The sequence below is a fragment of the Doryrhamphus excisus genome, chromosome 19 (assembly GCF_030265055.1).
Source record: "Doryrhamphus excisus isolate RoL2022-K1 chromosome 19, RoL_Dexc_1.0, whole genome shotgun sequence".
In the NCBI taxonomy this organism is placed as follows: Eukaryota; Metazoa; Chordata; class Actinopteri; order Syngnathiformes; family Syngnathidae; genus Doryrhamphus; species Doryrhamphus excisus.
In genome coordinates, this window is record NC_080484.1 from 3,490,470 (window position 1) to 3,517,963 (window position 27,494).

General features: G+C 43.1%; 1 protein-coding gene across 3 annotated transcripts in view; it reads right to left on the reverse strand.

The window, feature by feature from the left end:
• The window catches only part of dcc (DCC netrin 1 receptor), a 278,686-nt gene that overhangs the window by 29,184 nt on the left and 222,008 nt on the right, over positions 1-27,494 (reverse strand). For all 3 annotated transcript variants that reach the window (XM_058057939.1, XM_058057938.1, XM_058057936.1), the window contains exons 22-27: positions 27,063-27,128; positions 21,735-21,897; positions 20,993-21,216; positions 20,323-20,439; positions 11,946-12,095; positions 1,251-1,562 (exon numbers count right to left, since the gene is read on the reverse strand). In XM_058057939.1, the coding sequence (XP_057913922.1) occupies positions 1,251-1,562; positions 11,946-12,095; positions 20,323-20,439; positions 20,993-21,216; positions 21,735-21,897; positions 27,063-27,128 (1,032 nt within the window). The remainder of the gene's footprint in view (positions 1-1,250; positions 1,563-11,945; positions 12,096-20,322; positions 20,440-20,992; positions 21,217-21,734; positions 21,898-27,062; positions 27,129-27,494) is intronic.

The following is a 27,494-nucleotide window of genomic DNA, read 5'->3' on the forward strand; positions in this document are numbered from 1 at the left end:
TCCCATAATCAGTTCACAGTTCCACATGTCCAAAAGGAGTAGGAAGAAGCAAAGCTTATTAAATCCTACCCCTCCATCTGGTACTTTTACAATCAGTAACTGTTACATTTGTTCACTTCCTGCTTTCCATAATACAGTTTAAGGTTTTTTTTTGTTTGTTTTTGTTTTTTTTAAATAATGTACCTTGAACCGAAGTACGAAGTGATATGAGCATCCAATGCCATAATGTGTACCATAGTAAGTGTCAATATAGTGATATATATAGCACATCATGACTGGTTCAAGACTCTTCATCCTTGGATTTAGCAAACATCAACTGCTTGTATTGTTTCTTGAATTGGCTCATCGTTGTGCATTGTTTGAGGTCCTTACTCAATCCATTCCATAGTTTGATTCCACATACTGAAATGCTATGGCTAGCATAACGTAGTCCTAGCATATAAGTGTTTCAAATGTACTTCTTCCCTGAGATCATATTTCTCCTCTCTTGTAGAGAAGTATTGGATGACATTTTAGGTAATGGGTTGTTTTTAGCCTTATGCATTATTTTAGCTGTTTGAAAATTAACTATATCAGCGCACAACTGTCTGATATTACTGTCTGTCTTTCTCTCTAGAGAATAAAGACCCAAAAAAAGACAGAACTGTCGTTGAGAAGTTTATTTCTTCTCTCTGCTGGTGCTAACGTATATTTTCCACTACATCCGTCATGGCTGGCAGACCTGGCATTTTTAGTTGTGAGTAAAGTTGTGTGGTAAAACATAATACTCGTGACCAATGTTAATAACAACAACAATAACACTGTCACTATTGCTTGGTCAATCTGCAAGTCATATCATGCAAATGGGGCATTTTTGGAGGCTTCATAGGTGGAATATTTGCAACCCACTGATTACATTCTTAGCAGTCTCTTTTTAGTTGTTTTTATATCTTTAAAATGCAGATGTGTTGATGTTCAAGCCTCAAAGACTGTGGCTGATGGGTAAAATTCCAACCAAAAAACAGTTTTCCTTGACCATGTGACTCCAAGGCAAAGAGTAGCCTGTACTACAACTGTATGTGCATAGGCACATACACGGAATTATTATGCATATTAATGCATTCAGTGCAAAGCTCCGCCTCTTTCACTGTGTGACTTCAGTGTAGCACACTTCCTCACACTTGCCGAAATCAAATGCACATTTCCAAATGCCAAGCTCTCTGCTAAAATACTTTCAATGTTGAAAAACTGAACATAAGAGCAGTACTCACTGGACTGTGGCATCATGGAGGTGTACACCTTGGGGTCGATGGTCCCCATGGGCGGTGGTAAAAGTGGGTTGGTGAAGCTTCGTAGCGGGTGGGTCGGCCGGACGCACGCTGTGGGTATGTTCCGACTTGCACCCACCTGACCTTCCTCTGAGGTGACAGCAGTCGCAGCAGTAGCGGGGGCCCCGGGAACAGGGCCCATGCCTGGAACATGCTCCCCAGGAGGGACGGAAGAGCCAGGCAGGAGGGGAGGAGGCTGTTGTGGTGGCGACTGCTGCTGAAGAAGAGGATTGGTGGAACCATCTGTGGGTATGACTGCAGAGGAAGGACATGCAAAACCAACATCAGCGTTCATTGAAATCAGGAAAAGAAGATGAGATACGAGAGCAAAGTAACAATATCTAATTTACTGAGCTGCATCTGTATATATATTTATGTGTACATTTCCAGTAATCGCGTTTGTCGTGATTAACTAGTTCCAGACCAAACCGTGTTAAGTACATTTGCAAAAAGTAGGATTACTTATTTAATAATACAATACTTTTGTAGTTAGAGCATGTTTACCTTTTAAATAGGGGGTTTAACACTGTTAGAATAAAATGTAGATAGAATGAATATAGTGTTAGTTATTGTCCTATTGCTGAAGAAGAAATGTTCCTGTGACCCTGATTAGAGACCCCCAGCAACCCCCAGGTCCTGGAGGTGCCTGGTTGCGCCAACAGCAACCCTGCAGATGCTCATGTTAATCCTGCAAGAATGTGTCAAGATAAGAACTCTTAAAACAATAAAAGTAATTACTCTCACATATACACACACACATAGACAAATAAATACAACTCGTGCAACTGCCTGTCCCCCCCCCCCCCTCCCTTTAGAGTTGCACGACCATGTAGTAGGGACCCCCGAAAAAGAATAAAAAGAGAGGAGTGTGAACTGCATATTCAGAGTGAGGCGGCATGTCACTGGGTATGTGGTTTCACTCTCCTCGCTGCGAGTAACTTTGAATATTGTCTGTCTCTTCTGTATTTCTGTATTTTAGTGTTTTTACAAGTGTGACAGGAGTTTGAACCTGACACACGATTAAATATACATGAACTAACTCCCCTGTAGTCACCTTTATGTTCCTATTACCCAATATAGTAGACACAATAAAAGAAAATAAGTCATTTAAAACATAAACAAAGTTCATGCTTATGTGTGTTGTTGTTTATGTGTTCCCTAGGGAGCTGATTGGAGGGGCGACAGGAAGTCATGTCAGGGGTTCAGAGTTTCAGGTTTTACCCCATGTTTTTATTTGGGATTTTTATTCAGGCTTATTGTACCTGTAATGAGGTAATTCAAACCTCCTATAAAAGGCCGTTCCTGGTATGTTTACGTCTCACCAACATTGCAGTAACATTGCAGTACTGCCACATAGTGACCGGTGTTTTTATAGTTGTGGTTTCATTTATTTTGAACATGCATTCAGGATAAATCAGAATACTTCATGTTCCAATTCACAATCCACCATGTCCAAAAAGGAGTAAGATCAATCCTACCTCCTCTTCATTTTACATCTATTGCAAATACATTTTGTTTCTTGTGGTCTTTATAACGGAAGGTTTCCTCTTCCAGGACTTTCTGTTCTGCTGTCATCCATGTGGTACTGTGAGTGTCTTTGAATGTAGATACATGTTTCCTAATTCCAGTACTTCTTGTTGAGCAGACCCTTGCAATGTGGTAGTGATGTCAAATGTTATCCTTCCAACTGCATCGTTCTTTGTTTGTGGTTTGTATCCTCCATTTTCCTTGCCGTCATGGTGATGTTTAATATTTATCCAAATCCTTGATATCTTTGTCAACAAGCACTCTTGCCTCTTCTGGTCCTCCATTTAGGTTGATGTAAATTTTGCCGTTAAACTTTTGCTCCAAGTGCCTTGAATCCTTCCCTGCTTCCTCATGTTGAAGAAACATCCATTTGATCTGGTTCTTCTCTGTTTTGGACTGCCCTTGCATTTGTCCTGCGTATAATTTAGAGGCCCATGGAGACCATATCATTCATTCGTGCATTCTCATCCATCTTGTCATTTGTATATTTTTATTTGCGCAATGATTTTTTTTTTTTGCTTTTGTTTCCTCCAGTGGTGCGAAAGGCAGCATTATCATCTTGTAGTACCTTGATATCATCCCATAGTGCCTTGGTCGCCGTGCACAGTGCTATTTTCCTCAAGGTTTGTGACCCCTTCATAGATTTCCAAGAAGCCCTCCTTGAGGCTGTTGTTCTGTGTTTGCAAGCCTTTTAGATGTTGTCTTATTTGTGTTACAGCTTTCTGCTGTTGCTCTTTCATCTCCTCCTTCAGGGCGCTAATTAACAACCAAACTTTCTGTACCTCTGCATCTAATTGTAAGCCCAGATTTACATCCTTTCAGGTGCCATATGATATTGGGTTTTAAGGATCGGTGTCATTTTGGTTTTTGTTGCTAGGCAACCGCTTTGAACTTCAACCGTTGGCCAGTTAGCTTGGCTTGATAGCAGCTGTCAGCAGTTGTAAGAGAGTCTGTACCTCTTGCCTCTCAGAGATCAACTTGAGGCTGTCAGCGAGTGTCGTCAGGAAAGCATGGAAAATAGTTAAAAACTCGAGTATCGACAGAAGACGGCTTGCCTTTCCAGTGAACAACATAAAAAGACAGAAAAATGCTTAATTTAGACCAAAAATGCTTGAATCTGCATTTTTTATAATTAATAACAGGCAATATTCAACCATGAAACCACATGATTTATTAATTCGTATATGTTTGAAAAAACGTGCTAGAGTGTAGCCGTAAAGTTTGAACCGTAAAGTGACGAGGGACAACTGTACAGTATATACACGGGTGTTATAAGTCAAATTTTGCTCTGTGAATTTTCAACGTTAACCAAAGAACATGCTACCTTGGGCAGACAATAACAAAGGTTACACTGTAACTGTATATGTGTGTGATGGGTTTGTGAGTCGATTTAAAAAGGCTGATGTTGAGTATGTGTTGTTTGGCATGAATAGAAGCGAAAACCAAAAACTCCAAAGTGTTAATAAGGTGCTGTACATTTTGAATAATACACACCGACATGTTGATTTGGGACTTATTTGCAAATAATGCTTATTTGTGGAGTTGAAAATGGAACTTTACTTCAAACAGCACCTTCAAACATTCATGAGCCATTTCTACTTAAACTCTACTCGAAATTCATACAAGAAGGTTACGCAGGTATAATGCAGCATGAATAAATCTTTGATGTCAGCGGAAGCAATGGAATAACCTCTCAAAGTCATTCCATGGAGCTAAAAGACATCCTGCAACCTTCAACATCTAATTGAGATGACATTTCTGTTATCCTAATGAAAATTAATTCAAGCTTGACTCCTATACCTCTCGTAATGATGCATGCTGTAATAGGCCCTATTAATATAAACACACACTGCATTTAAAGTCACTGAAATACTGTACAGAATATACATTGGACATAGAACGATCCTGGGCCCGGATGAAAGCTTGGCCTCATCTCCTTCAATGAAAGCTTAAAAAAATATCCTGATGGCTTCCAATGTTACTGGCATGGCACCCGAGGTAACAGCACAGTGGAGGAAGTGCCATCATGACCTGGGGGGCTTTTTCCTTCAATGGAACAATCAAGTTCTAGGTTGTGCAGGGGCGTCAAACGGCAGCTGGCAACAAAGAGATGTTGCAGAGTCCTCTTGACTGAAGGCCCTCGTCTGTGTAGTAATGGCAGGCTTTTTCAACAGAACAATGATGTAGTTCACGATACACAGGTCTGTAGGTATGCCTCCTAGAGCAGGGGGACTTTGCAGGCACCGTAGGATCTCAATCCATGACAGCCATGTCTTACTAATGCTTTTCTTGTTGACTGTGCTCCCAACTCTTCTAAGATGGCGCCGCGGACGGCTGCCTCGGTGTGTTGGTGCGCATTGTTTTGCTTTGTTTTATGTTATAAAACTGTTTTTTGCGCCGGTACCGGGAGCTTTTTCACCAGGGAAGAGCTCATGAACATCAGGGGAGCAACACCAGAGGATTTATTTCCTAAATTCCTGCTTCCAACAGCGGAAATTTTGGATATATTGGTCAAAGGTGCGCTCACCCTTGCACACGCAGCGAAGCGCCGGAGGAGAGGAAAACGGGCCGGCGCGCTCGTGCGCCTTCGTCAGCGGGGATTACGCACGTCGCTACCCGGGATATTTCTCTCTAACGTGCGTTCACTTCCCAACAAACTAGATGAACTACAACTGCTGTTGGGAAAAAACAGGGACTTCTCTTCATCTGCGGTTTTGTGCTTTATTGAGACGTGGCTCTGTGGATTAATACCGGACTCTGCGCTGGAGCTGGCTGGCTTCCAACTCCATCGCGCGGACAGAGACACGGAACTTTCCGGCAAAACCAAAGGTGGAGGAATCTGTTTCTATATCAACAGTGGTTGGTGCAACGATGTGACAGTGATCCAGCAGCACTGTTCTCCTGACCTGGAATCTTTCACCATTAACTGCAAGCCTTTTTATTCACCCTGTGACTTCGCTTCATTCATTCTGGTTGGCGTCTACATCCCGCCGCAGGCCAACGTGCAGGACGCACAGCGCATGCTCGCCGACCAGATACTGTGTGTGGAGCGGACCTACCCGGACTCCTTAGTTATTGTCCTTGGTGACTTTAACAAAGGCAACCTCACCCACGAACTCCCTAAATACAAACAGTTTATCAAATGCCCGACCAGAGAGGAGAATATTCTGGATCATTGTTACACTACAGTCAGGGATGCTTATCACGCCGTCCCCCGTGCTGCTCTGGGACTCTCTGACCACATCATGGTCCACCTGATTCCTGCGTACAGGCAGAAACTAAAGCTCTGCAAACCTGTAGTGAGGACATCAAGGAAGTGGACCAGTGAGGCTGTGGAGGATCTCCAGGCGTGTTTGGACTCCACTGACTGGGATGTGTTCAGGACTGCTACCAACAGTCTGGATGAGTACACAGAGGCTGTGACGTCCTACATCAGCTTCTGTGAGGACTGCTGCGTTCCATCACGCACCAGGGTGAGTTACAACAACGACAAACCCTGGTGCACAGCCAAACTCAGACATTTAAGGTTGGCGAAGGAGGAGGCCTTCAGGAGTGGGGACATAAACAAATACAAAGAGTCGAAGTACAAGTTTAGCAAGGCGGTGAAAGAGGCTAAACGACTGTACTCTGAGAAGCTCCAACACCAATTCTCAGCTAACGACTCTGCGTCTGTCTGGAAAGGGCTCAGGCAGATCACCAACTACAAGCCTAAAGCCCCCCACTCCATCAACGATCGACGCCTAGCCAACGACCTGAACGAGTTCTACTGCCGCTTTGAAAGACAAACGGACAGTCCAGCAACCATCCCCCTCGACACCTTCCAACAGCTCCAGCTCCAGCCATCTCCACCAAGACCTGCCTTAATGGCCCTCCCTTCCCCCTCCTCACCCACCTCAGTGACGACTCTTTCCATCCACGAGAGAGACGTAAACAAACTCTTCAGGAGACAGAACCCCCGGAAAGCAGCTGGACCGGACTCTGTGTCTCCGTCCGCCTTGAAGCACTGCGCTGACCAGCTGTCTCCAGTGTTCACAGAGATTTTCAACACCTCACTGGAGACATGCCACGTGCCTGCCTGCTTCAAGACCGCAACCATCATCCCTGTTCCCAAAAAGCCAAGGACCACAGGACTTAATGACTTCAGACCCGTCGCCCTGACCTCCGTGGTCATGAAGTCCTTTGAGCACCTTGTTCTCTCTCACCTCAAAGTCATCACCGACCCTCTCCTAGACCCCCTGCAGTTTGCCTACAGAGCCAACAGGTCTGTAGACGATGCAGTCAACTTGGCCCTCCACTACATCCTCCAGCACCTGGACTCCGCAGGAACCTACGCTAGGATCCTGTTTGTGGACTTCAGCTCTGCATTCAACACCATCCTCCCATCTCTGCTCCAGGAGAAGCTCTCCCAGCTGAGCGTGCCTGACTCCACCTGCAGGTGGATTACAGACTTCCTGTCTGACAGGAAACAGTGTGTGAAGCTGGGGAAACACTTCTCCGATACAAGAACCATCAGCACCGGATCCCCCCAGGGCTGCGTTCTTTCTCCTCTGCTCTTCTCCCTGTACACGAACAGTTGTACCTCCAGTCACCAGTCTGTCAAACTCCTGAAGTTTGCGGACGACACCACCCTCATCGGACTCATCTCTGACGGTGACGAGTCCGCCTACAGGTGGGAGGTTGACCATCTGGCGACTTGGTGCAACCTGAACAACCTGGAGCTCAACGCCCTAAAAACAGTGGAGATGGTTGTGGACAACAGGAAGAAATCAGCCTCTCCTCTCCCCATCACCCTCTGTGACTCCACAATTGACATTGTGGAGTCCTCCCGCTTCCTGGGTACCATCATCTCCCAGGACCTCAAGTGGGAGACGAACATCAGCTCCCTCATCAAGAAGGCTCAGCAGAGGATGTACTTCCTACGGCAGCTGAAGAAATTCAGCCTGCCAAAGACAATGATGGTGCACTTCTACACCTCCATCATTGAGTCCATCCTCACCTCCTCCATCACCATCTGGTACGCTGCTGCCACTGCTAAGGACAAAGGCAGGCTGCAGCGTGTCATTCGGTCTGCAGAGAAGGTGATTGGCTGCAATCTCCCATCCCTCCAGGATCTGTACGCCTCCAGGACCCTGAGGCGTGCAGAAAGGATTGTGGCCGATCCCTCTCACCCCGGACATAGACTCTTCGAGACGCTCCCCTCTGGCAGGAGGCTGCGGTCCATCAGGACCAAAACCTCACGCCACAAGAACAGTTTCTTCCCGTCTGCTGTCAGCCTCATCAACAAGGCCCGGAACCCCACCTGACACTCTTCACACCCCACCTCTGCCTCATCCTGCCACTTTGACACTTTCATTGTATACGTTACATTAACGCTCAGTTTGGACTCTTAGGAAAAACAATCAGACTGCACTTCCGGAATAACAAACAAAAACAGACTGTGTACATATATTTATACTGTTATTCTGTATATTTTGTATTTTCATATTTTGTATTTCATATTTTGTATCCTCATTCTTTTTTAATAGATGTGTATGCACCTACTACACCAAAACAAATTCCTAGTATGTGTTTGATCATACATGGCAATAAACCTTTTCTGATTCTGATTCTGATTCTGAACTCTCTTGACATCATAAACCAGCTCCTCCCTTGTCGTCATCCTTACACCACCAGGTGAAATCTTGCATGTAAGATGATTGACTGTTATCTTAGATTTAGCTCACCAAACGTCTTCATGCTGTTGTGGTCCATTGCAGTCTTGTGCAGGTATCAATCTTGTCTGGTCTCTTTCCGACTCAGCTTCTTCTTGATAGCCACGCTTTCCAATCCAGTCTTGTCAACAATCTTTTTCCTGACCCAGCTCAGTCCAGCTCAATGGAACAAAGTGTTTGTGTGACAGGTATTTTCCTTCATCAATTACAAGTAGGACATCTCTGAAGTCAAAGGTTCTACTCCAAGTAGACAAATGAATCAACGATACATCCTCGGTATAACACAAACCACACACTCATCTACTCTAGCTGTTTTTAATACACTTAATGCAATTAAACTTCTCCAGCACCTTGGAGAGGAAGGGGAGGTTGGAGATAGGCCTGTAGCTACCAAGGGCTTCCGGGTCCAGAGTTGGCCTCTTCAGGAGCGGAGTGATGATGGCGGATCTGAGAGCTGGCGGAACATGGCCAGCCTGTAGAGAGAGGTTTATGACATTGGTGATCAGTGGACCAATGGCACCGATGTTAGCCTTCACCAGGCCTGTGGGGAAGGCATCCAGGGCGCAGGTGGAGGTCTTCATCCTCCCGATGATGAGCTCCACCTCTCACTGTGAGGTGTTGAAGAAACAGCAGAGAGGCTGGGAGACTTCAAGTTGCGGGACGTCAGCTGGAGCAGGGGGAGTAGAGGAGCCAGGGAAGAGAGAGCGAATGCCATCAACCTTACTTCTGAAGAAAGACATGAAGTCTTTGCACTGCTTCTCTGTGGTCTCTCTGTGTATGTGGATTTGGGGTTTAAGGAGATTGTGTATAGTGGAAAAGAGCTGTTTGGAATTGCAGGGGCTGTTAATGGTGATTCTGGAATAGAACTTCGACCGTGCATCCTTAAGGGCTTTGGAGTAGGCCTTTTGGTGTTCTCTGTAGGCCACCCTGTGCACGGTTAGTCCTGACGCCAAGAGACGCCGCTCAAGGACATGACCAGCCACCTTCATCTCACTCAGCTCGCTGGTGAACCAGGGGGCAGAGCGTGAGAACGCGACTGTCCTGGTCTTCACAGGGGCATGGATATCCAGGAGACCACTCAGGGTTGTGTTGTAGAAATGCACTGAGTCACCAACTGTTGGGAGGGATGGAGGGGTGAGATGTTGGAGGTCCAAGGCCAAGGCATCCTGGTTGATGTTCTTGTTGTTCAGATCTGGCGCTTGGGCTTAGAATGAGGGGAGGGGAATAGCATCTCCATGGACACAGCCATGTGGTCCGACACACCCAGGTCGTACACCAGCAGGTTGGTAATGGGGGCAGCGGAGTCAGTAATGACTAGGTCGAGGGTGTGCCCCCTGGAGTGTGTAGGTACATCCACATGCTGTGTTAGATTGACACTGTCCAGCAGTTGTAGCAACTCAGATGCAGAGTGGCATGAGGGAGTGTCCACGTGAATATTCATGTCTCGCAAAATAACCATGTTGGTGGATGTTGGGCAGAGTGTGGTAAGGAGGTCATGCAACTCAGGGGCAAGGGCAGCTGAGTTTGGTTTGGGAGGTCGGTAAATGACCAGCATTGTCATGGAACGGGGGGGTCGCATTTAGCAGCAAGTCACTCAAATGAGGGAAATTTTGGCAGGGGTAGGGGGATCAGTTCCATTTTACATCACGGTGTAAAATGGCCAGACCACCACCACGGCCGGTGCTGCGGGCTTTCTCGTGATAGATGTGGCCAGGGGGGCAGGCTTCATTCAGGGCTGAGTAGACCTCTGGTTGATGCCAGGTCTCACTGAGACACATGATGTAAATTCCTTTATCCAGAATGTGTCATGGATGAGACTGGATTTATTTGTGAGGGATTGTGCATTAAAAAGTTCAATTTTGACAGTGGTTGATGTTGTATGTCTCAGTAGGGGCCGGAGCACACTGAAATCCACTTTCCTGTGTTGCCTGGTGTCACAAGCTCTCGCGATGTTCCCAGAGTTATTGGTCCCAGAGAGAACTTTCAACTTTCCCCCGAGAACTCCTGTGAATGTATTGGGGCCGGGGCAGGAGTTTAAGTTGTTTGATGGTTGGAAGACACGCTGGAGTGCTGGAGCAGTTGAGTTTCAGCAGTTGCAAGATCCTGATGCTAACGTTAGCTGCTGGCTGTGGACTAGTAACGTTACCGTGAACACAGAGGTGGAGAACCGGGACAGCCAGGAAGGTCCACAGCATGGCAGGGAGAGACAGGACCAAGGGATGTTGGATTGTCGTGGAACAAGACAGCGGGAACACCCAGACGATGATCCCCGACACCGGCCGGTGTAGGGAGGTGTCCAATACAAGCACACCAACAGGTTCCAACAGACCCGGTTAAGGCAGACCCGGAATAGCTTAAGACTACAAAAATCAACAATATCCGCAGTGAAGTGGCAGAAGTTGTAGAAAGAATAGCCAAAGCTGTAGTTTAAAATAGCAACAAAAAACAACTAGTTAGGCAGGGAGAAGCGGCGACAAGCAACGCCAGCGTCCTCTCCCCATTACCCAGAATGCCCGTGAGGTCCGTGAGGAGAAAACCCACAATGTGTGTATTGTGTGTGTGTGTGTGTGTGTGTGTGAGAGCCATCCTTGAGACTTTCTTCTTTCATTATTTTAAATTAGTTGTGTGAAGTTGGTGATTCATTCAAACATGGCAATAAACATAATAATAATTATATAATAAAGCCTTGTTGGCTTTATTTTTCTCAAAAGCGCCGCGTTCAGTACTACAAGCAGTTATCCAACTGACTTTATATCACCAGCCAAACCACCGTCAACAGACCTAAAAAAACACCCTCAGTGACTGATGCACGATTGTGCCTGCTCTCTTGTGGCGTGTTATGAAACCAGTTTAAGATTGCAAGGTACATACTGCAATGAGAGGCGTGTCAGCCATACATGCAGCACTCTTGATGCCGCTCTTGTGATGCTGTGCATGTGTACCTAATTAATTAATAAATAGTTGTTGCACTGCGCTGTGCACCGCGTACGTTATGGAACACCTTTACCAAGTAACTTAAGATACAAACCAAAATAGTGGCGGGCTGAACAAAACCAAATAAAGTGGAGGCATTGCCACAAACGAGCGAGCTGTTTTCCACTGCTGCGCCGCTGCAGCCATCTATGGAGAGGCAGTCGCTGTGTGTGACTGGCCACACAGAGCATGTGTAAGTGTCGGTTTGTGATGTGTGAGTTAGTGTGTGAATACCCACATGCATACAAAGAATACCTCCTCATGAAAGTTTGGAGTCTTAGATAATAAAGTTTGGAAATGTAACTGCGGAGGAGCGATTGCAACGGACGATGCTGCATGTTTGTGACAATGTTCACCTACCCTCCCGCCGCCACCACCCTGAAGGTGTAACCTAGACCAAACACTGCTTAAAATGACATAGTTGTACCTTGTGTGTATCCTCTGTCCAACGTCAGGCTGGAGAAAGGCATCGGCCTTAAGCTGAATTTGTTGTGAGTGAAACTGCAGGAGGGGGAAGGAAGTATCCCGGGATACTGCGAGGAATCTAGAGATGGCACTGGTATGGCACTGACCACAGCTGAAACAGAAAGGAACAGTGGTTACTGCAAGCCGTTTCAATGGCAGATCCCACAATAGATGACGGGTGTTCTGATAATGCTAAGGGTTGCTAATGAGATGCAGTAGTTTTACCAAAGTCCAATTTGGGGTCGTGACTGATGACGGATAATGAGCAAAGACAAAATGAGTTCATTGAATTTATTACAGTCTGACCTTTTTCAACGTCCAACCCGGTTAGTGCATTTGTTTGGTTAACTTCCAAAAAAGTTATATTAAAGGTTTGCCTTGGTTTGCATTCACCAGCCTGGTTAGTGTTGTATTTGTTCCTGGATCGTTTACACAGCTTGGATCACACAAGCAAGACTAAATCTCGCGAAAAGTAGTTCATCCTTTACAACTGAAGCCTGTAAGGCACATATGTACATATAAGGCATCCAGAAACAATCAACCTTTGGTGTTGACGACTCCTGTCCTTGCATTTTTGCATGGGCGGTGCAAAAATAAGTCGCTATGAACCCAAAGAGGGTGACAACCACTACTGGATTAAAGACAGAAGTGATGGCAAAGTTACGTGTACTGGAAGCCTTCATCAAAAATAAGTTCCATCCTGAAGAATAACAATCTAATCAAACGAGCTTACCTTGTGAAAGGAATGACAATGTTGACAAAACAGAGACCACAAGCCATCAAAGCTGTGGAAAAGTTGTTGCTGATGTGAATCAATGAAAAACAGCTAGCGGCAGCTGTGTGTGCGTATCTAACAAAGAAAACACTCCTACAAGTGAGTCTATTGATGAATTAAAGGCAAGTTTTAATATTAAAAAGGCGTACGCATTGTCTTTAGGCATGGCAAGGTTGCAAATGCAGACAAACCTCCAAACTCCTCCACCCCCCCTTTCTGGTTGTTTGCCAAGGTTTGCTAACGAAACGTAGAATTACAGTATCGAAAATGTGAATTTCTCTATTTTGTATGTCAACACTTTACAATAAGGTACACAAAATTACACTAACCCTAACCACTATTCATTAGGAACTAATTAGTAACTAATGAGGAACTTAGTAACTACTCTAAATGTATGTCCAAAATGGCAGTGTAGGTAAGATAGCTTATTTCCAAATGCTTATTTTTTTCCATTAAATCTTATTTTAAATTCATTTAATAATTGTATGCTTGAATAGAGTGTCAAATACTACAATTCAACTCATCTTACTGTATTTTGTCAATTAATTAATAGAAAACAAGCTAGGAAATATCGCTATTGGGATTTTTGCATTAAAATTCACGTGCTTGTCACAATACCAAAAATGGGCAAGATGACACTCAATAAATATTAATTTTCAATTATGTTAAATGTATAGGTTATTTACATTAATTCAAAGTACGTATGTATAAAAATCACACATCTTTCACATTAATTCGTAGTATTTCACAAAACACAGTGTTGTTTGTTTTCTATGTGTTCCACTTACCCTGTGCTATATCCACCATCATGTTACTTTTAGCACCTTTTCAAAATATGAATACAGTATATACACCAGTGATGTGCAGTAATATAGGATAGGTGCATGTATTCAAATACATACACATACAAATAAAATGTAAGTATAATAAAAATGTAATTTCATTTCCATTTTGAATGCTAATACGTATTGTTATTTAATTTGATAATCCAAGTTAGATACTGTATAGTATGGTGTGTACAAATGCCATCTGCACCAGGTCCACACAGTGACATGTAATAGGATTACATTTGTATGCTCAACAGCATGAATCCCGCTGAAAAGGACAAGCGGGGAGTGGGTTTTATTTGTCTCCTTTGAAAGACGAGCTCTGATTTCACTAAACTCTGATCGATAGCAGTATTGATTGCAACCTATTGATTATTCGAATGCAGCAAGGCTGTGATCAGCAGCTTTAAAGAGATTAGTGAGTGAGTGTTTACGTATGGTTTACTGTATGTGTCCTGATCACTTAAAAGCCAAGCAGCATTTGATTACTGCAGCAAGAAGACCACAGATGAGCCAGGGTCATCAATATTGTTATTGACCGACATTATTGATCAATCAGTGGGTCAGCTGCAGGTTGGTGGAGAGTCGTGCATCATATCTTGGAAAGATAGAGAAGCTATCAAATATATTGATACGCAAAAAGCAAGGAATATATAAATTGACAGTATGAATACAAAGAATAGTGACTAAACAGTATCCAAAAAGAAGACACATTGTGTCTGAGCATACACACAAACAACCTGCCCACACTTGCAGCATCACACCCGTCCAAAGCCTGAGAACCTGAGGTAGTCCAACTTCCATTCTGTGGTATTTTGTACTGGTTTGAAAAGGTCAGGAAGGCGTATTTCACAATGTCGCCATCTTTTCTGTCCACCTCAGAGAAAACAAGCTGTGGAACAATCTCATCCAATTAATGTTGTAACTCTTGTAGGTAACACCTACTTTATCATTTCACTTTAATTTTGCCATTTACATTTTACACCACGTTTACCATTTATTTTGTTAATTTTGCATACTTTTAATTGACAAAATCAGTGTAACACTTCCTGTAGGAAAGATCATCACCATAAAAGCATGCAAGTACCACATGCATGGTTAAAGGGGACCTATTATGCTCATTTTTGCCCCTTTTGTGGACTCCTGTAGAGCAGCTACACACAATGACCCACACAGAAGGCTTTCTAGATCTTAGAATCTGTACCTATTCCAGCTGTATTTCCTTGAATTTCCAAAACGGTCTGTTTTAATTTATTTCACCCACATCCTCTCCACTGTGATTTGTCACTCCAAAGCATCCCAGAGGAATTTTGTGGGTATAGGAGTTGAAAATACATTAATAAAAGTAGTGGGGAGCCACTGGCAGCCTGTATGAACTCAAAGTGGTTTATTGAATGCAGACAATCTTGAATCCAACAGTGTTTCTCACCTCAAGTCTCACCTTTTCATTTGATCACAGCTGAAGCATGCAACCAAAGTGCCAGCATTTTGATAAAGAAGGTGAGAAACACTGTTGAATTCAAGAAAAACAGCCAAAGCAAGATAAACACTTTTCATGGCAAATTCTAAAGATCAATACAAAAGTAAGTGAACGCCAAAAATCCCACCCTGGACCTCAGCGGCTTAAGAAAAGGCTCACAATGATGCACATATCACAGACACACTTATATGAACACAAAGCATAGTATGCCACATTGCACACACTAATGTCATCCACTGACTTCCCACAAATAACCCCGTGGGGATGTGACCTGATTGCTGATGTAACCTGATTGCTGGATGGTTGTCTTCTACCTGCAGTAAACAACATCTGCAATACAAAAGTATGGAAATAAAAACAAGATAAATGAGGACAGAAACCCTAACAAATACACCCGGAGAGAAAAAAAAGCATCATTACCAGTGGGAACTTTTAGCTGAGCGTAAGGTGACGCACACAAAGAGAGTTGATCATCAGCTCCTTGGAGATGAAAATTTCATGCATCAGATTTTCAAATCAGCCCGAGAGAAAGAATCACAGCATGTAAACTATGTCAATACTCGGCATATGGTGATGCCATGGATGCCATGGAACGGAATCCATCAGTACCAAAGGTGTGTCAGTTTCCCATACAGGACATTTTAAGTGAGGGACAGGAAGTTCTCATGGTGTCATGGTACAGAAATAGCCCTTTTCTTTGGAATTGTACCGATCATCTGCAATGTGGGACAAGAACACATCTTTCCCTTTTCTGTTCTAAATAGATGGCAGTTTTTCACTAACAATGCAGGTAATTGGGATTCACCTATTTTCCCTCTAAAAAACATCCAAAAACCGTCAACAATTATTTACATACTTTGACAAAGAAAGCTATAGTGACGTTGTTATTGTAGCAGCTAACGCAGAGAAATCACTTTTCTGAACGTGTAGTTGTGATATCAAACACTTTTCTCCATGTAACAGAATCAATAGCATGGCAACTTACTCCATGGACAGTTGTTCATCTCTTCCAGCTAGTAGGTGGAAAAAAAGTTTCTACCACGGCATTCTTAATCCGTCATGATGAAGTCTCTCGTGTCCTGACCCACTACCGACCGACATCTCATCCTCTTGGCTTCTTAAACATGTAGCTCATCCTCCATTTATTCCGTCTCATTGGTCCCCAAGTTATTGTTCACGGTGGCTCTCACAAAGTCTGCCTTGATTAGTCGCAGCTATGCTGTTTCTGTTGATGGAAGTCGTGTTCATTGCTATACGCTATTTGAAATCAATGTGTCTAGGAAAGAATTTGTAGTAATTGACCAATACTATTAGTATTACATGTGCCTGTTACTAGATGGTTACAGCACGTATATCAAATGTTGCTGGTTATTAAACATTTTTTATAGGGCTTTTATTTTTGAGAGGTGTATGCCCATTACCTGCATTATTAGTGAAAAACTGCCAGCTATCTAGAACATGCACACAAAAGGGCATTTTGCTAAATAAATACTTTTTACAACATTACTGAAGTCAACATTTCAAACTATCTGGAGGTCCATACCATCTACCCTCGTAAAGAGTTTAAGAGCTCCAAAAGCATGGAGACACGTAATTTCTTTACATGTGGCTTTAAGGCCATGACGGACAATGTTGGACTTCTTGGTGGATGGGTAAGTAGTGTATTTGATGGATGTTAGTACATGTCATGAGTTCTTTGTTAATTGGCATACAGTGATGGGAATATATTTCGACACACCGTTACTGAAGCCGCCTAAAAATATATCACCGACTTCATAACTAATCTGCAGCGCCGTGAGAGTGTGAGAGTGATGCAGAGTGACAAGGTGAGATAACCACATAAGCAATGAGGATTGGCTAAGGTTTAGTAAGATTGCGTCTTCAGCTCATCAGAGAACTTGGGTGGGCGGGTGTTTAGAGCACATCCAAAGTGCCAGGTAGTAGATAGTAGATAATAGGGTAGAAGATACAGCATAGAGAGAGATGGCGAGTGAGGAGGACTCTAGTGAGAAGACAGCGTTTGCTAAATGGATGAAGTACAGACACTACTTTAACCTTGTTGAGTCAAAGGTAAAAATGGACACATCAAATGTACATTATGTCCCCGAAAAAAAAACATAGTCCACGTCTAGTGGACTCAAACCTACAGAAACCCCTGTCGACTGCAATGAACTCAAAACTCTGTAGTGGTGCCCGTCTTTGCTGTGCGTGTGTATTGGGGGGCAGCAGGGGCAAGTAATGCAATAGTTACTTTTACTGGTAACTAGTTACTTTTGTAGTAGAGTAACTCAGTTACTTTTTTGGAGAAGTAACTAGTAACTATACCTACTTACTTTTTTTCAGTAACGTGCCCAACACTGTTGCCGTGTCTATTTTCCATATTTGTCTTCTCAAATCTGTTTCTGACATCTGCAATTGGGAATCTGCAGTTGCTTTAACGCAGTGCAGTCAATGCTGTGCCTGAACGTTTAGTCGGATGTTTTGTTTCAATTGTTTAATCCCTGTTGTCCAGCAACGTTTTGTATGTTGCTACTATTTTCAAGACCTTTCAAATCAACCCTATTTCCACTGCCTCTGTTGAATCATTGTAACACATCACTTTTAAATTACTCTCCCCCAGCCCCCCTGTAATCACTATAATCTACACAACTGACCTTCACCATCTTCACTGTGCAATCTCACCTTCACCATCACCACTACTCAGCCGCAGCGATAACACACCCACCTGAATCATCATCCACAAATGCAAGTCCGTGCTCTCGTTCTTCCAATCAAAAATTGACTTCATCTACAACTCACGAGCCTCACCGCCCTCTTCCCTTGTCTCCTCCGTCCCCTCTGCTCGCCCTATCACCTGTCCCTCTCTCCATATTTGTACCTACCTCCCAAACACATCTGTCTGAAATCATCGCTATGGAACTTGCATTGTAGAACCCATCCCACCCTCCCTCTTTAGACGCTGCCTCCCTACCATCTGCCCAATTATCACCAGAATTGTAAATTCCTCTCTTAATTCCTCTTAATTCCTGTCCCTGTTTCTCTCAACCTGTCTGCCATCAAGAAACCTGGACTCAATTCTGATGATCTCATTAACTGTATGCCCACATCGAACCTCCTTTTCCTTTCCAAGATCCTCCATCACGCTCTTGCCAACCAAATCAAGATCCATCTCAACAACAACAAAAAACTTTACCAACAATTTCAATCTGGGTTCCGCATTCATCATAGCACAAAAACTGTCCTTCTCAAGGTTTCACATGACCTCCTGTGGACTACCTTCCATCCTCCTGGGCCTCACTGCCGCTCTTGACACAATCAACCAGTACATTCTGCAAAAAATGTTTTCTCCACATCGTGGACAACACCCTCGCCTGGCTAACAGCTTACCTCACAGACCAGAAACAGTTAGCACTTTGCAGGTTTTTATGTTTCATTTGCATCAAAGCAAAGGTAAGCAGTTCTATTTTCTGAATTTTGTTCCCTTACTGCACCCAAAATGAACCTGAAACCACAACCAAGGTACATCCTGAACCATGAAAATAGCATACCGTTCATACAAAATACGTACATAGTCATCTATACAGGTACACATGACAGATGGGAATGACTTCTGTTACATGTTTGATTGTTTTTTGTTTTGCTTAAAACATTGCTTATATGATAATTCAAGGTTTTATGATATCAACGTATTGACACTGGAATAAATTATGAAAATTACACTTGAAATCAAGATGAAATTTGAATATGGAACAAATTGGAAGTGTTAAATAAGAGATTAGGTTTGAGTTTAGAGGTTCCACTCTATACAATACATACAATGGAACCTCGGTTAGCTTGTTCTTATGTTTGCGTCAAAAATGTATGCAAGAATCCTGCCTCGTTTTGCGTTTATTTCACAATGTTATGAATAAATGGCTTGAGTCCAACTTTGTTGATAACAAATTTTATTATATAAGATGCCTGTTTGCATGCTGTCAACTGGAAAGTGCAACAGGAAGTCATTATCTCCTAGCTCCATCGCCCATCTATCTGCATTTGCATGATTTATTATGGGAAATTATGGGAATTGGGTTAGTGCAAGTATCTTTTGAGAGTGACCTTCTGGAATGGATTAATGACACCAACTGAGGTCCGACTGCACTGGGTTACATCGTTCCATAAGTACTGTGTTACTTAAGCTTATTTCATACACTCCTGGCAGTGGCAAGCTCAGAGACTTGTTTTAACAGTCAATGCTGCCTTGCCAGGCACAAGTCACAACAAATCACTGACGATGCTCACTCAGAATATGTGTTGTAATTGCTTCCACATTACCACCATGTGAGGTGGCAGCAGAGTGACGCCATGCTTAGACAGAGCTCACTTCAGAGAGTCTTACTCTGGTCATATCGAGACAAAACAATCCTAAAATCCTATTGGTCAAATCTACAGACAGAAGAGAAAACATGCAGGGCATTGCAGATGCTCTGCAATACATGGTGCAGCTAACCTTTCCAAAGGGCAGGACAGCAGTACTGTGGGTCGTGTTTGTGATACTATGGGAGTTGCTCAATATCAATGAATGCATGGCCACATAACAAGAAGAATGACTGGTAGCTAAATGTCACACATTTTCTGAAAACAGAAAACAATTCAAAGCGCAAGCAATTCATTGGATGAATGTGGAAAACAAAAAACAAACAGTATTTGACAGGTAACACTTAACCCTTACAACGCCACGAGTATCATTTATTTACTGCAAAAACTCACTGAACAAGCATCTTCATTTACTCTTATCGAGCAGCTATACATGATATCATCTCACTTCTACAAATACCTTAACTTTCATTCCAAAATCAGCACACACACACATATTTACCTTGGATATGTCTTTTTCAAACAAAATGGTTTCAGGGCTTCAAAGGTTAAATTGAAGAACCGCATTGTTCCTTTACTCCCACATACTTCATGAGTGACTACTGATTACTGTGAGAGCTACTTCCCGTTTTAGTCCGCCTCTGGCATTTGAATCCATGCTTACCTTTTTGATTACCAACAATGTTTCTGCTTTTTTTCACTTCTTGTTGCTTCACGTTAGATTTTAATTTTTGTTCTGGTTTTTCCATTTTTTGTCATTTTTGTGTTGTAATTTGTATTTTCCTATGTCAGCAATCTAATAAAGACAATGTTTGGCTGTTCTCCGCATCCTAGGTCTGACCAATAGGTTATATCAAATATCAAATGGATTGACGTTAACAAGCTGAGTTGCAGTACATACGTGTGTTGCTTGGTTGTGAATCCATAGGAATCATCATTTTGCCCCGCGTTCCCCTCCTGGCAGCCAAGGAGCGTTCCAGAGTAGAAATAGTGCTGGATGCCTCGTCACCGTCTGCTCCTGAAAAAATACAAAAAACATACTGGAATTTAGTGAAAGTGTTTCAAACAAAGCTGACTTCAAGTTTTACCTTATTTTCCATACCACAACTTGCATTTTTTTCAAGTTTGTTTGGTCATGTGAGTTGTATATCAAAATAAATATGACTGACATGAAGCAAAGCGTGATCATTACGGTCGACAACTGATTACTGTGAGAGCAACTCTAGTCTTGGATTCAGTGCTGTGGGATGAGATTGGGAACTTGGAGAACTTGCTTAGTAGTAACTTGCTTGTTGGAATCATTGGCTTATGATGCTAATTTAGCCTGTTCAGCCTCCCAGGTATGTTCTTAATGCTTTTGTGTAGCTGAGTGTTCCCTTAACAGAGCGGCCACCTATTCAGCCGACTTCTAGTTTGGAAAATAATACTTGTATGTCCCGTGCATTCTTTGTTTCTGGACTGATTAAAAATGACTTTTGAATTTCAGTGTGATATCTTTTTACAGTTTCCTGAAAGCATTTTAATAATTAACCACAATATATTCAGTAACAAGGATGACTCGACTCCGGCACCTGAGTGGCTGCTCTTGCTGCCCATCTGGCTCTCTGATTGGCTGTGGGCAACCTGGGGGAGGTCCTGGCAAGAATGGATGGGTGACTCGTGTCCAGACGGGGCCACACTTGGAGCTTTTTCAATGTTCTTCATCTCCATCTCCTCATGATGGATCCAGAGATCCGGCGGTCTCAGATCCTTCTGGCTGCCCTTCCTTTTACTCACACTGTGGCTCGCTCTCTTCCTGCAAAAAGCAGTCAGAAATATCGATGGGTAAGAATATGGAGGGAAATTATGTGAAGTCAGCTATGCTGACTGCAATGCAATCGCTCCCCTACTGTTACATTTGGTGTGCCCACACGCAAAATGTGTGTGTGTCTGTCCTGTACGGATGCTAATTGATACAGAACAAACATGCACGCACATCTACGGTTACATTTCACAACTTTCATAATAGAAAAAGTGAGAAAAACTGTCATCAATAAAGTGTCATTTAATGAATGCGATTGCTCCTCCACACACACAGACTGTAAATGTGACCATGTCGGAAGAAATAACATGCAGTCATGTAAATAAGACAAACCTACTTTGTTTAATAAAATAACAATGTATAGACCTGTTATATATGAAATGTATCCTTAAATTACTTCTGTTATCATTTCATTGCTACCAGACAAGCTAAAATTTGGCATGAAAATTTAGTTTTGGTGAATTTAATTATTTTTTGTTGTGTTTCAGGCTGGCGATTCTAAGACGTCATACTTGCGCTGCTGGGCGGAGGAGCGCCGGGTACAGATGACGGCCACGATGACCACCACCACCACGGTGATGGCTCCCACGGAAACCACGATGATGACCAAAAGGTTGCTGTTCTTTTGAGGGGTAGCGCTGCCGTGTGGCGGATGCATTTGACCAATGGGAGACTCTGGAATACAAACAAGAGAGGATCAGTCTGCATGTTTAACACAAATGTTGATATTTGTTTATGCTCTGGTGGTGTAGTCCAGGTTCAATTCCGGGCCAGGTTCCCAAAACCCAGCTACTAGCCTTGTCTAGTGCCGGTCCAAAGCTAGGATAAATGCAGGGTTGCAGTTGGAGTGTTTTATTGGGGCTGGTTGTTTAGGGACTGTGGTGGGTCTTGATCCAATTTGCATATTCCGTGGTTGAACAAGGGGTCTCTATTCTTTTGGTGGTGTTGGCGTGGTCCAGGGGGACGTAGTCACTTGTCGGGCATTGTTTGGTTGTGATCAGTTGTCATGGTCCAGTATGGTATGGTATGGTCCAGCCCTGACCACACAGCCGTGATCACACACCTCTCCAAAATGCCATGTTAGCAGCGTTAGCCAGTGAGACAAAAACCCACGGGTTGTCCAGACCAGTTCTTAATAGGGGTGTCCGATACAACGTTTTCACGTTCACTTTCAGCAACAGCAGGTATGAGGAATGCTTTGTAAATGTTTTGTTGTTTATTTTTGGGGCGTGGAGTTTGTTGTTTTTCAGCTATGCGGTCTTGCGAGGATCCTCATTCTGTTTTTTGTGCTTTGGATGTGTGCTGGGGTAGCTAGTAGGGGTGGGCCAATCAATCGAACACCGATCCGTATCGGACAATATCAATGATAAAGCACGGTATTGATATCGGCCGATACTATGCTTTAAAGTGCCGGTCTCATCTGCCAATCAGCTCCGTCCCCACTGCAGCATCCAGAACAAGCATGTCTGCTGTGTGTGGGACTTCCTGCCTTTCTGAGAGTGATATAAGTACTGATATCAGAGATTTTAGAAGCATCCATCCATATTTTTGTGCTTATCCGGGGTTACTTGTGGGGGCAGCAGCCTAAGCAGAGAAGCCTGGACTTTCCTTTACCCAACTGCTGCGTCCAGTCCCTCCCAGCCAGCCCAAGACGCAGCTGAGTTACAGAGTTTCTCAAACCTGACATGGGTCTTCTCCAAGATCTCCTACCAATTGGACCCTGAACACCTGTCCAGGGAGGCATGCAGGAGGCATCCTGACCAGACACCGAGCCACCTCATCTGACTCGCAATGCGGATGAGCAGCGGCTCTACTCCGAGTTCCTAGATATTTGATGCAGGCTGACAAATTCCGATTTTTTGCTGATATCAAATGCGTGCTGTGGTAGATACTAAGGGTGTGCCAATCAATCGGCCACTGATCGGCACATAGACTAACACTAACAATACAATAGACTAACAATATAACCAATATAACCTTATTTATATTTGGGATTTATTGTTGTAGCAAAATGGCCCTCCTTAAAAGCAGTAACTTGTATGTGATCACATGCACATTCACTTCTCACTTGGCACAGGAAGAAAGAGAATAAGTGGAACACAACGATGAAACCCAATGGAGATAAATGAAAGTGTGTTAGAGAGCATCAGCAGAAACAGAAAATATGAACAAGGTCAAACAGTGTGAAAATGGAATGGAAAGCTGAAGTGACGAAGGAAAAAATGTGAAGGACTCAGTGGAAGAGAAAGAGAAAACGACTGTGACACAAAGAAGGAGGCATTTCACCTCCTCACCGCAGCCCTCCGTCTTTCTCAAGTCAGTTGTCTCTTCCAATGAAAAGCACAATCCATCACATCTCACCACAGAGGCAAAGGGAAGTCAGTGTAATTTGCTCTTTCGAGGAACATTTTATAGTTTTTAAGCCGGGGGTCTTAAACTCATGGCCCGTGTGCTAATTGCAAATTCCCCCAAAACTCCAACAACATTATATTGTTTCATATACGTGTTGTGACCATTACCGGAACGTGCTTGCGGGCACAATGATTTCATGAAGAATGAAAAAAAAAACAAAAAAAAAAAAAAAACAATGATTTCATGAAGCCCATTGCAACGAACACTTAATTCCGTCAACAACAGCAGCATAGGGAGCATGTTTATGTTTACCATTAATCATGTCAAATTATGTGAAAGCTGCCACTGGCAACACCTTTTGGACAAATCACAATCCAAAACCTTGCCTGAATGTATTGAGGATGAGCTCCAGGTTTTAGGAGTGAGCGGGCAAGAAGTGAGGGTGAAACATTGGAGCAGACAGAAATTATTTTTCAAGGTGATATATCGATATATCAGTCAGCTAGATTGTTCTCAAACGTATGTTCTCTGTAGGCGGCATTATGAATTATCCTGCATATTAAACAATATGCAGGAAAATTCATGGTATGTAAATTAAGCTTTGGTGGCGGTTTTTGAAGTTTTATTTAGAAGGCAAAATATTTAGCCCTGTTGGTTTTCGGTTGTGGCAACAGGCTGTTCCTTTTTGTTAATTTTTCTTCCATGAGTACCTTCTTCATTTTGCTTTGCACTGTGCATGTGGACCTTCCAGCTCTCACTTAAGACATTTGGTACACAGTGTCTCTGTCTCTGCATGTGGGCTCCAAGCCCTCGTTCACACAGACACATTTAAACCCAATAAGATTCCAAGGCAAATGATTACTGCCTGAAACATCCGCTGCAAAGGAGCGTCGTTAACATTACAACAGGAGTGGTGGAACCAAAAGGTCCCAGGACCTTTTTTTTTTCAACTGTTAAGCAGGAAATGTCGCCGATTCACCAATCAGCAGCGAAATACTTTCCACAAATATAGAGGTGTCTTCATCTTGGGTGTATCGCAGAGATACATTTACCAAATTTAACACATTATTTTATTTTGTAGTGCTTATCAATTCATCCATCCTGCTTTTTTCGCTTATCCGAGGTTGGGTCATGAGGGCAGCAGTCCTTCCTCTCCCTGGTTACTTTGTCCAGCTCCTTGTGGCAGATCCTGAGGCAACTTTACTTTCCTGGATGACAGTGCTTCTCACCCTGTCTCTAAGGGAGAGAGAGCACAGCCACCCTACGGAGGAAACTCATTTAGCCCGCTTGTAGCCACCATGTTATCTCAGTCACTACCCAAAGCTCATGACAATAGGTGAGAACCGTAGCTCGATCAGTAATATGAGACCTTTGCCTTTCAGCTAAGCTCCCTCTTCACCATGACAGACCGGTGCAGTCCGCATCACTACAGATGCTGCACCGATCCGCCTATCGATCGCACACTCCAGCCTTCCTTCACTTGTGAACAACACAACAATATACTTGAACTCCTCCAGCTGGGGCAAGACCTCACTCCAACTTGAAGGGTGCAATCCACCCTTTTCCGTGGCCTCAGACATGGAGGTGCGAAGCACCCCAGTAAAAGCTGTTGGACACAGCCCGACCACATCATCTGCAAATAGCAGAGGTGAGACCCTCAGGACCCCAAAGTGGACACAAGAATAAGATGAATAGATAATAACAGCTATAAGGTACGTATACGTGATGTGATAATAGTTACATTTTCATGATATAGTACTGTAATTTCTACCTATTCCACCCCATTAGAAAGCATCAAAATGTTCTCTGCTGGGAATATCTCTGGTAGTGAGAGGAAGCTCAGCATTGTAAAGAAGGAGAAACATTAAAGATGAAATATGGTCAACCAGGTGAATGAGCCTTTGCCCTCAGTGACGTGCCATCCAGGCAGAGGGGGGCTTAGGTCAGAGAGCATGGATTTATGACCACCCGTGGCAGCAGCAGCAGCAGCAACAACAATGCCGACAATATTTGCCCACAGAGACACGCACAAATCAGGTCATTCTCCAATGTCCTACGGTGATACTCTAAATCACTGCCAGACACAAACCTTGACTCCTGCCCTCCACAAAGCAGGTTGTCTTCAAGCACAAAAATATTTATCTACCAATCTATAGTGGGCAAAATAAGCATTTATAAGCCCTGCTGATTTTGTAAATGTACTACCTACGTAGCATTATTTTAACAGAGATGGACCAAATGAAAAAAAAAATCAATTATACTTTACTTTACTTTCATCACCAAGTAAAACATGACCTAGGAGTTGGTGTAGAAAGTATTGTTGGTAAGCCCTGAGGTAGGATGTTTTATATAGTCGTTCCCCTGGATAGCACACGTATTTTGGTGAGAGAAACATCCCCAAAGCAAACTGTTTCCACTTTGTTGTTTGACAGGAGGGATGCTGTTGTTAGATTCATTCACAATTTCTCTGCTGAGTCCACTTGATGCCAAAGACCTCCATTTTGGTGAGATGGGAACACATCACATTCTTTCAAGCCTTGTGTGAGCCATTCAGGTGTTTCTATGTCAAAAGTTGAGACGGGTCTGTACAGGTGTCTTCTTGGACAGGGGGACCTTACGAGCACTGCAGGATCTCAATCTATTGCAGCAAAGTACCGTACTAATGATTTTCTTGCTGCCTGTGCTTCCAACTTCCTGTATATCATGACCTTTGTCATTGTGGGTTTCTCCCTGACCTTTCTCACAATCATCCTTACCCCACCAGGTGAAATTTGAAATGGACATCCACAGCGAGGGTCATTGACTGTTATCTTGCATTTGTTCCATTTATCAATGACCAGCGGTCTATTCCAGTTTTGTGCAGGTTTACACTCTTGTCCCTGAGGTTCTCTTTGGCCTTGTCCATGGTGCTGGAGAGGTTTGGAACATAGTCTTTGTGTGATGGGTGTATTTTATCCACAGAATGAGTTGAGATTGGGAATACTTGCTGAAAGGGACAGGGTTAAAATAAAAACCGGTTTGTAGGGATCACAATGCTGGCTGGCTGGTATGGCATCAAATATATATTTCACTAAATCGAATATGAATTAATGTATAATTTTAATTGTACTTTTTTTCTGGGTAACCATACACTTTGCATAAACATTATGGAGTTAATGTTTTTATACAAAGTTACAAAATTAGCTACGATGAATGATTACTTATGATTACTCATGATTACATTTACATTACATGATTACATTTTTTTTGCTTTCTTACCCAAATTCCAACTTGATCAGAGCTACTGTTGGTATGTGTTATCATAAAAGGGGAACTGCACTTTTTTTGGAATGGCTTTGCAGCACATTTGGTCAATAACATTAAAAAAAACAAATAGTTATCGCTTGTTTCATTGGTGCTATTACCATAGGTCTGATTAAACCATATTTATATAATCCATGTTTAGTCAGAAAGTAAGAATAAAGAAAAAAACAATACAGTAGTTTTACCATTCATGTTGCTTCTGTCAATCAGGTTGCTATCAGGTGGCCAGTATGCATGGTCTCCTCCACGACCTTGAAGACCCAAAGAAAAGAGAAGTACATTAGACATAGATATCGGAAAATGGAAGAGGATGGAGAAGGAAAGACTGCTCTGTATTCGACCTGTTGCCCACAGATACAGGATACACAAACCTCCACCACCATACCACTACAATTCAGCAGGTCAGTTCTATTTTTTGGTTCACTTGGTAAATATTGAAGGAAACATGAACAGACTACCTACAGGAATGGAACACCATACAGGAGAGCAAGAGAAGGTTCTGGGGGTGGCAACTCCATATAAATTATTTTGCTCCAGTGCTACTGTTAATTTAGATGGTGAACATGGCACCATGTTTGTTATTCTGAGACCAAATACTTACAGTACAGCAGTTAAAG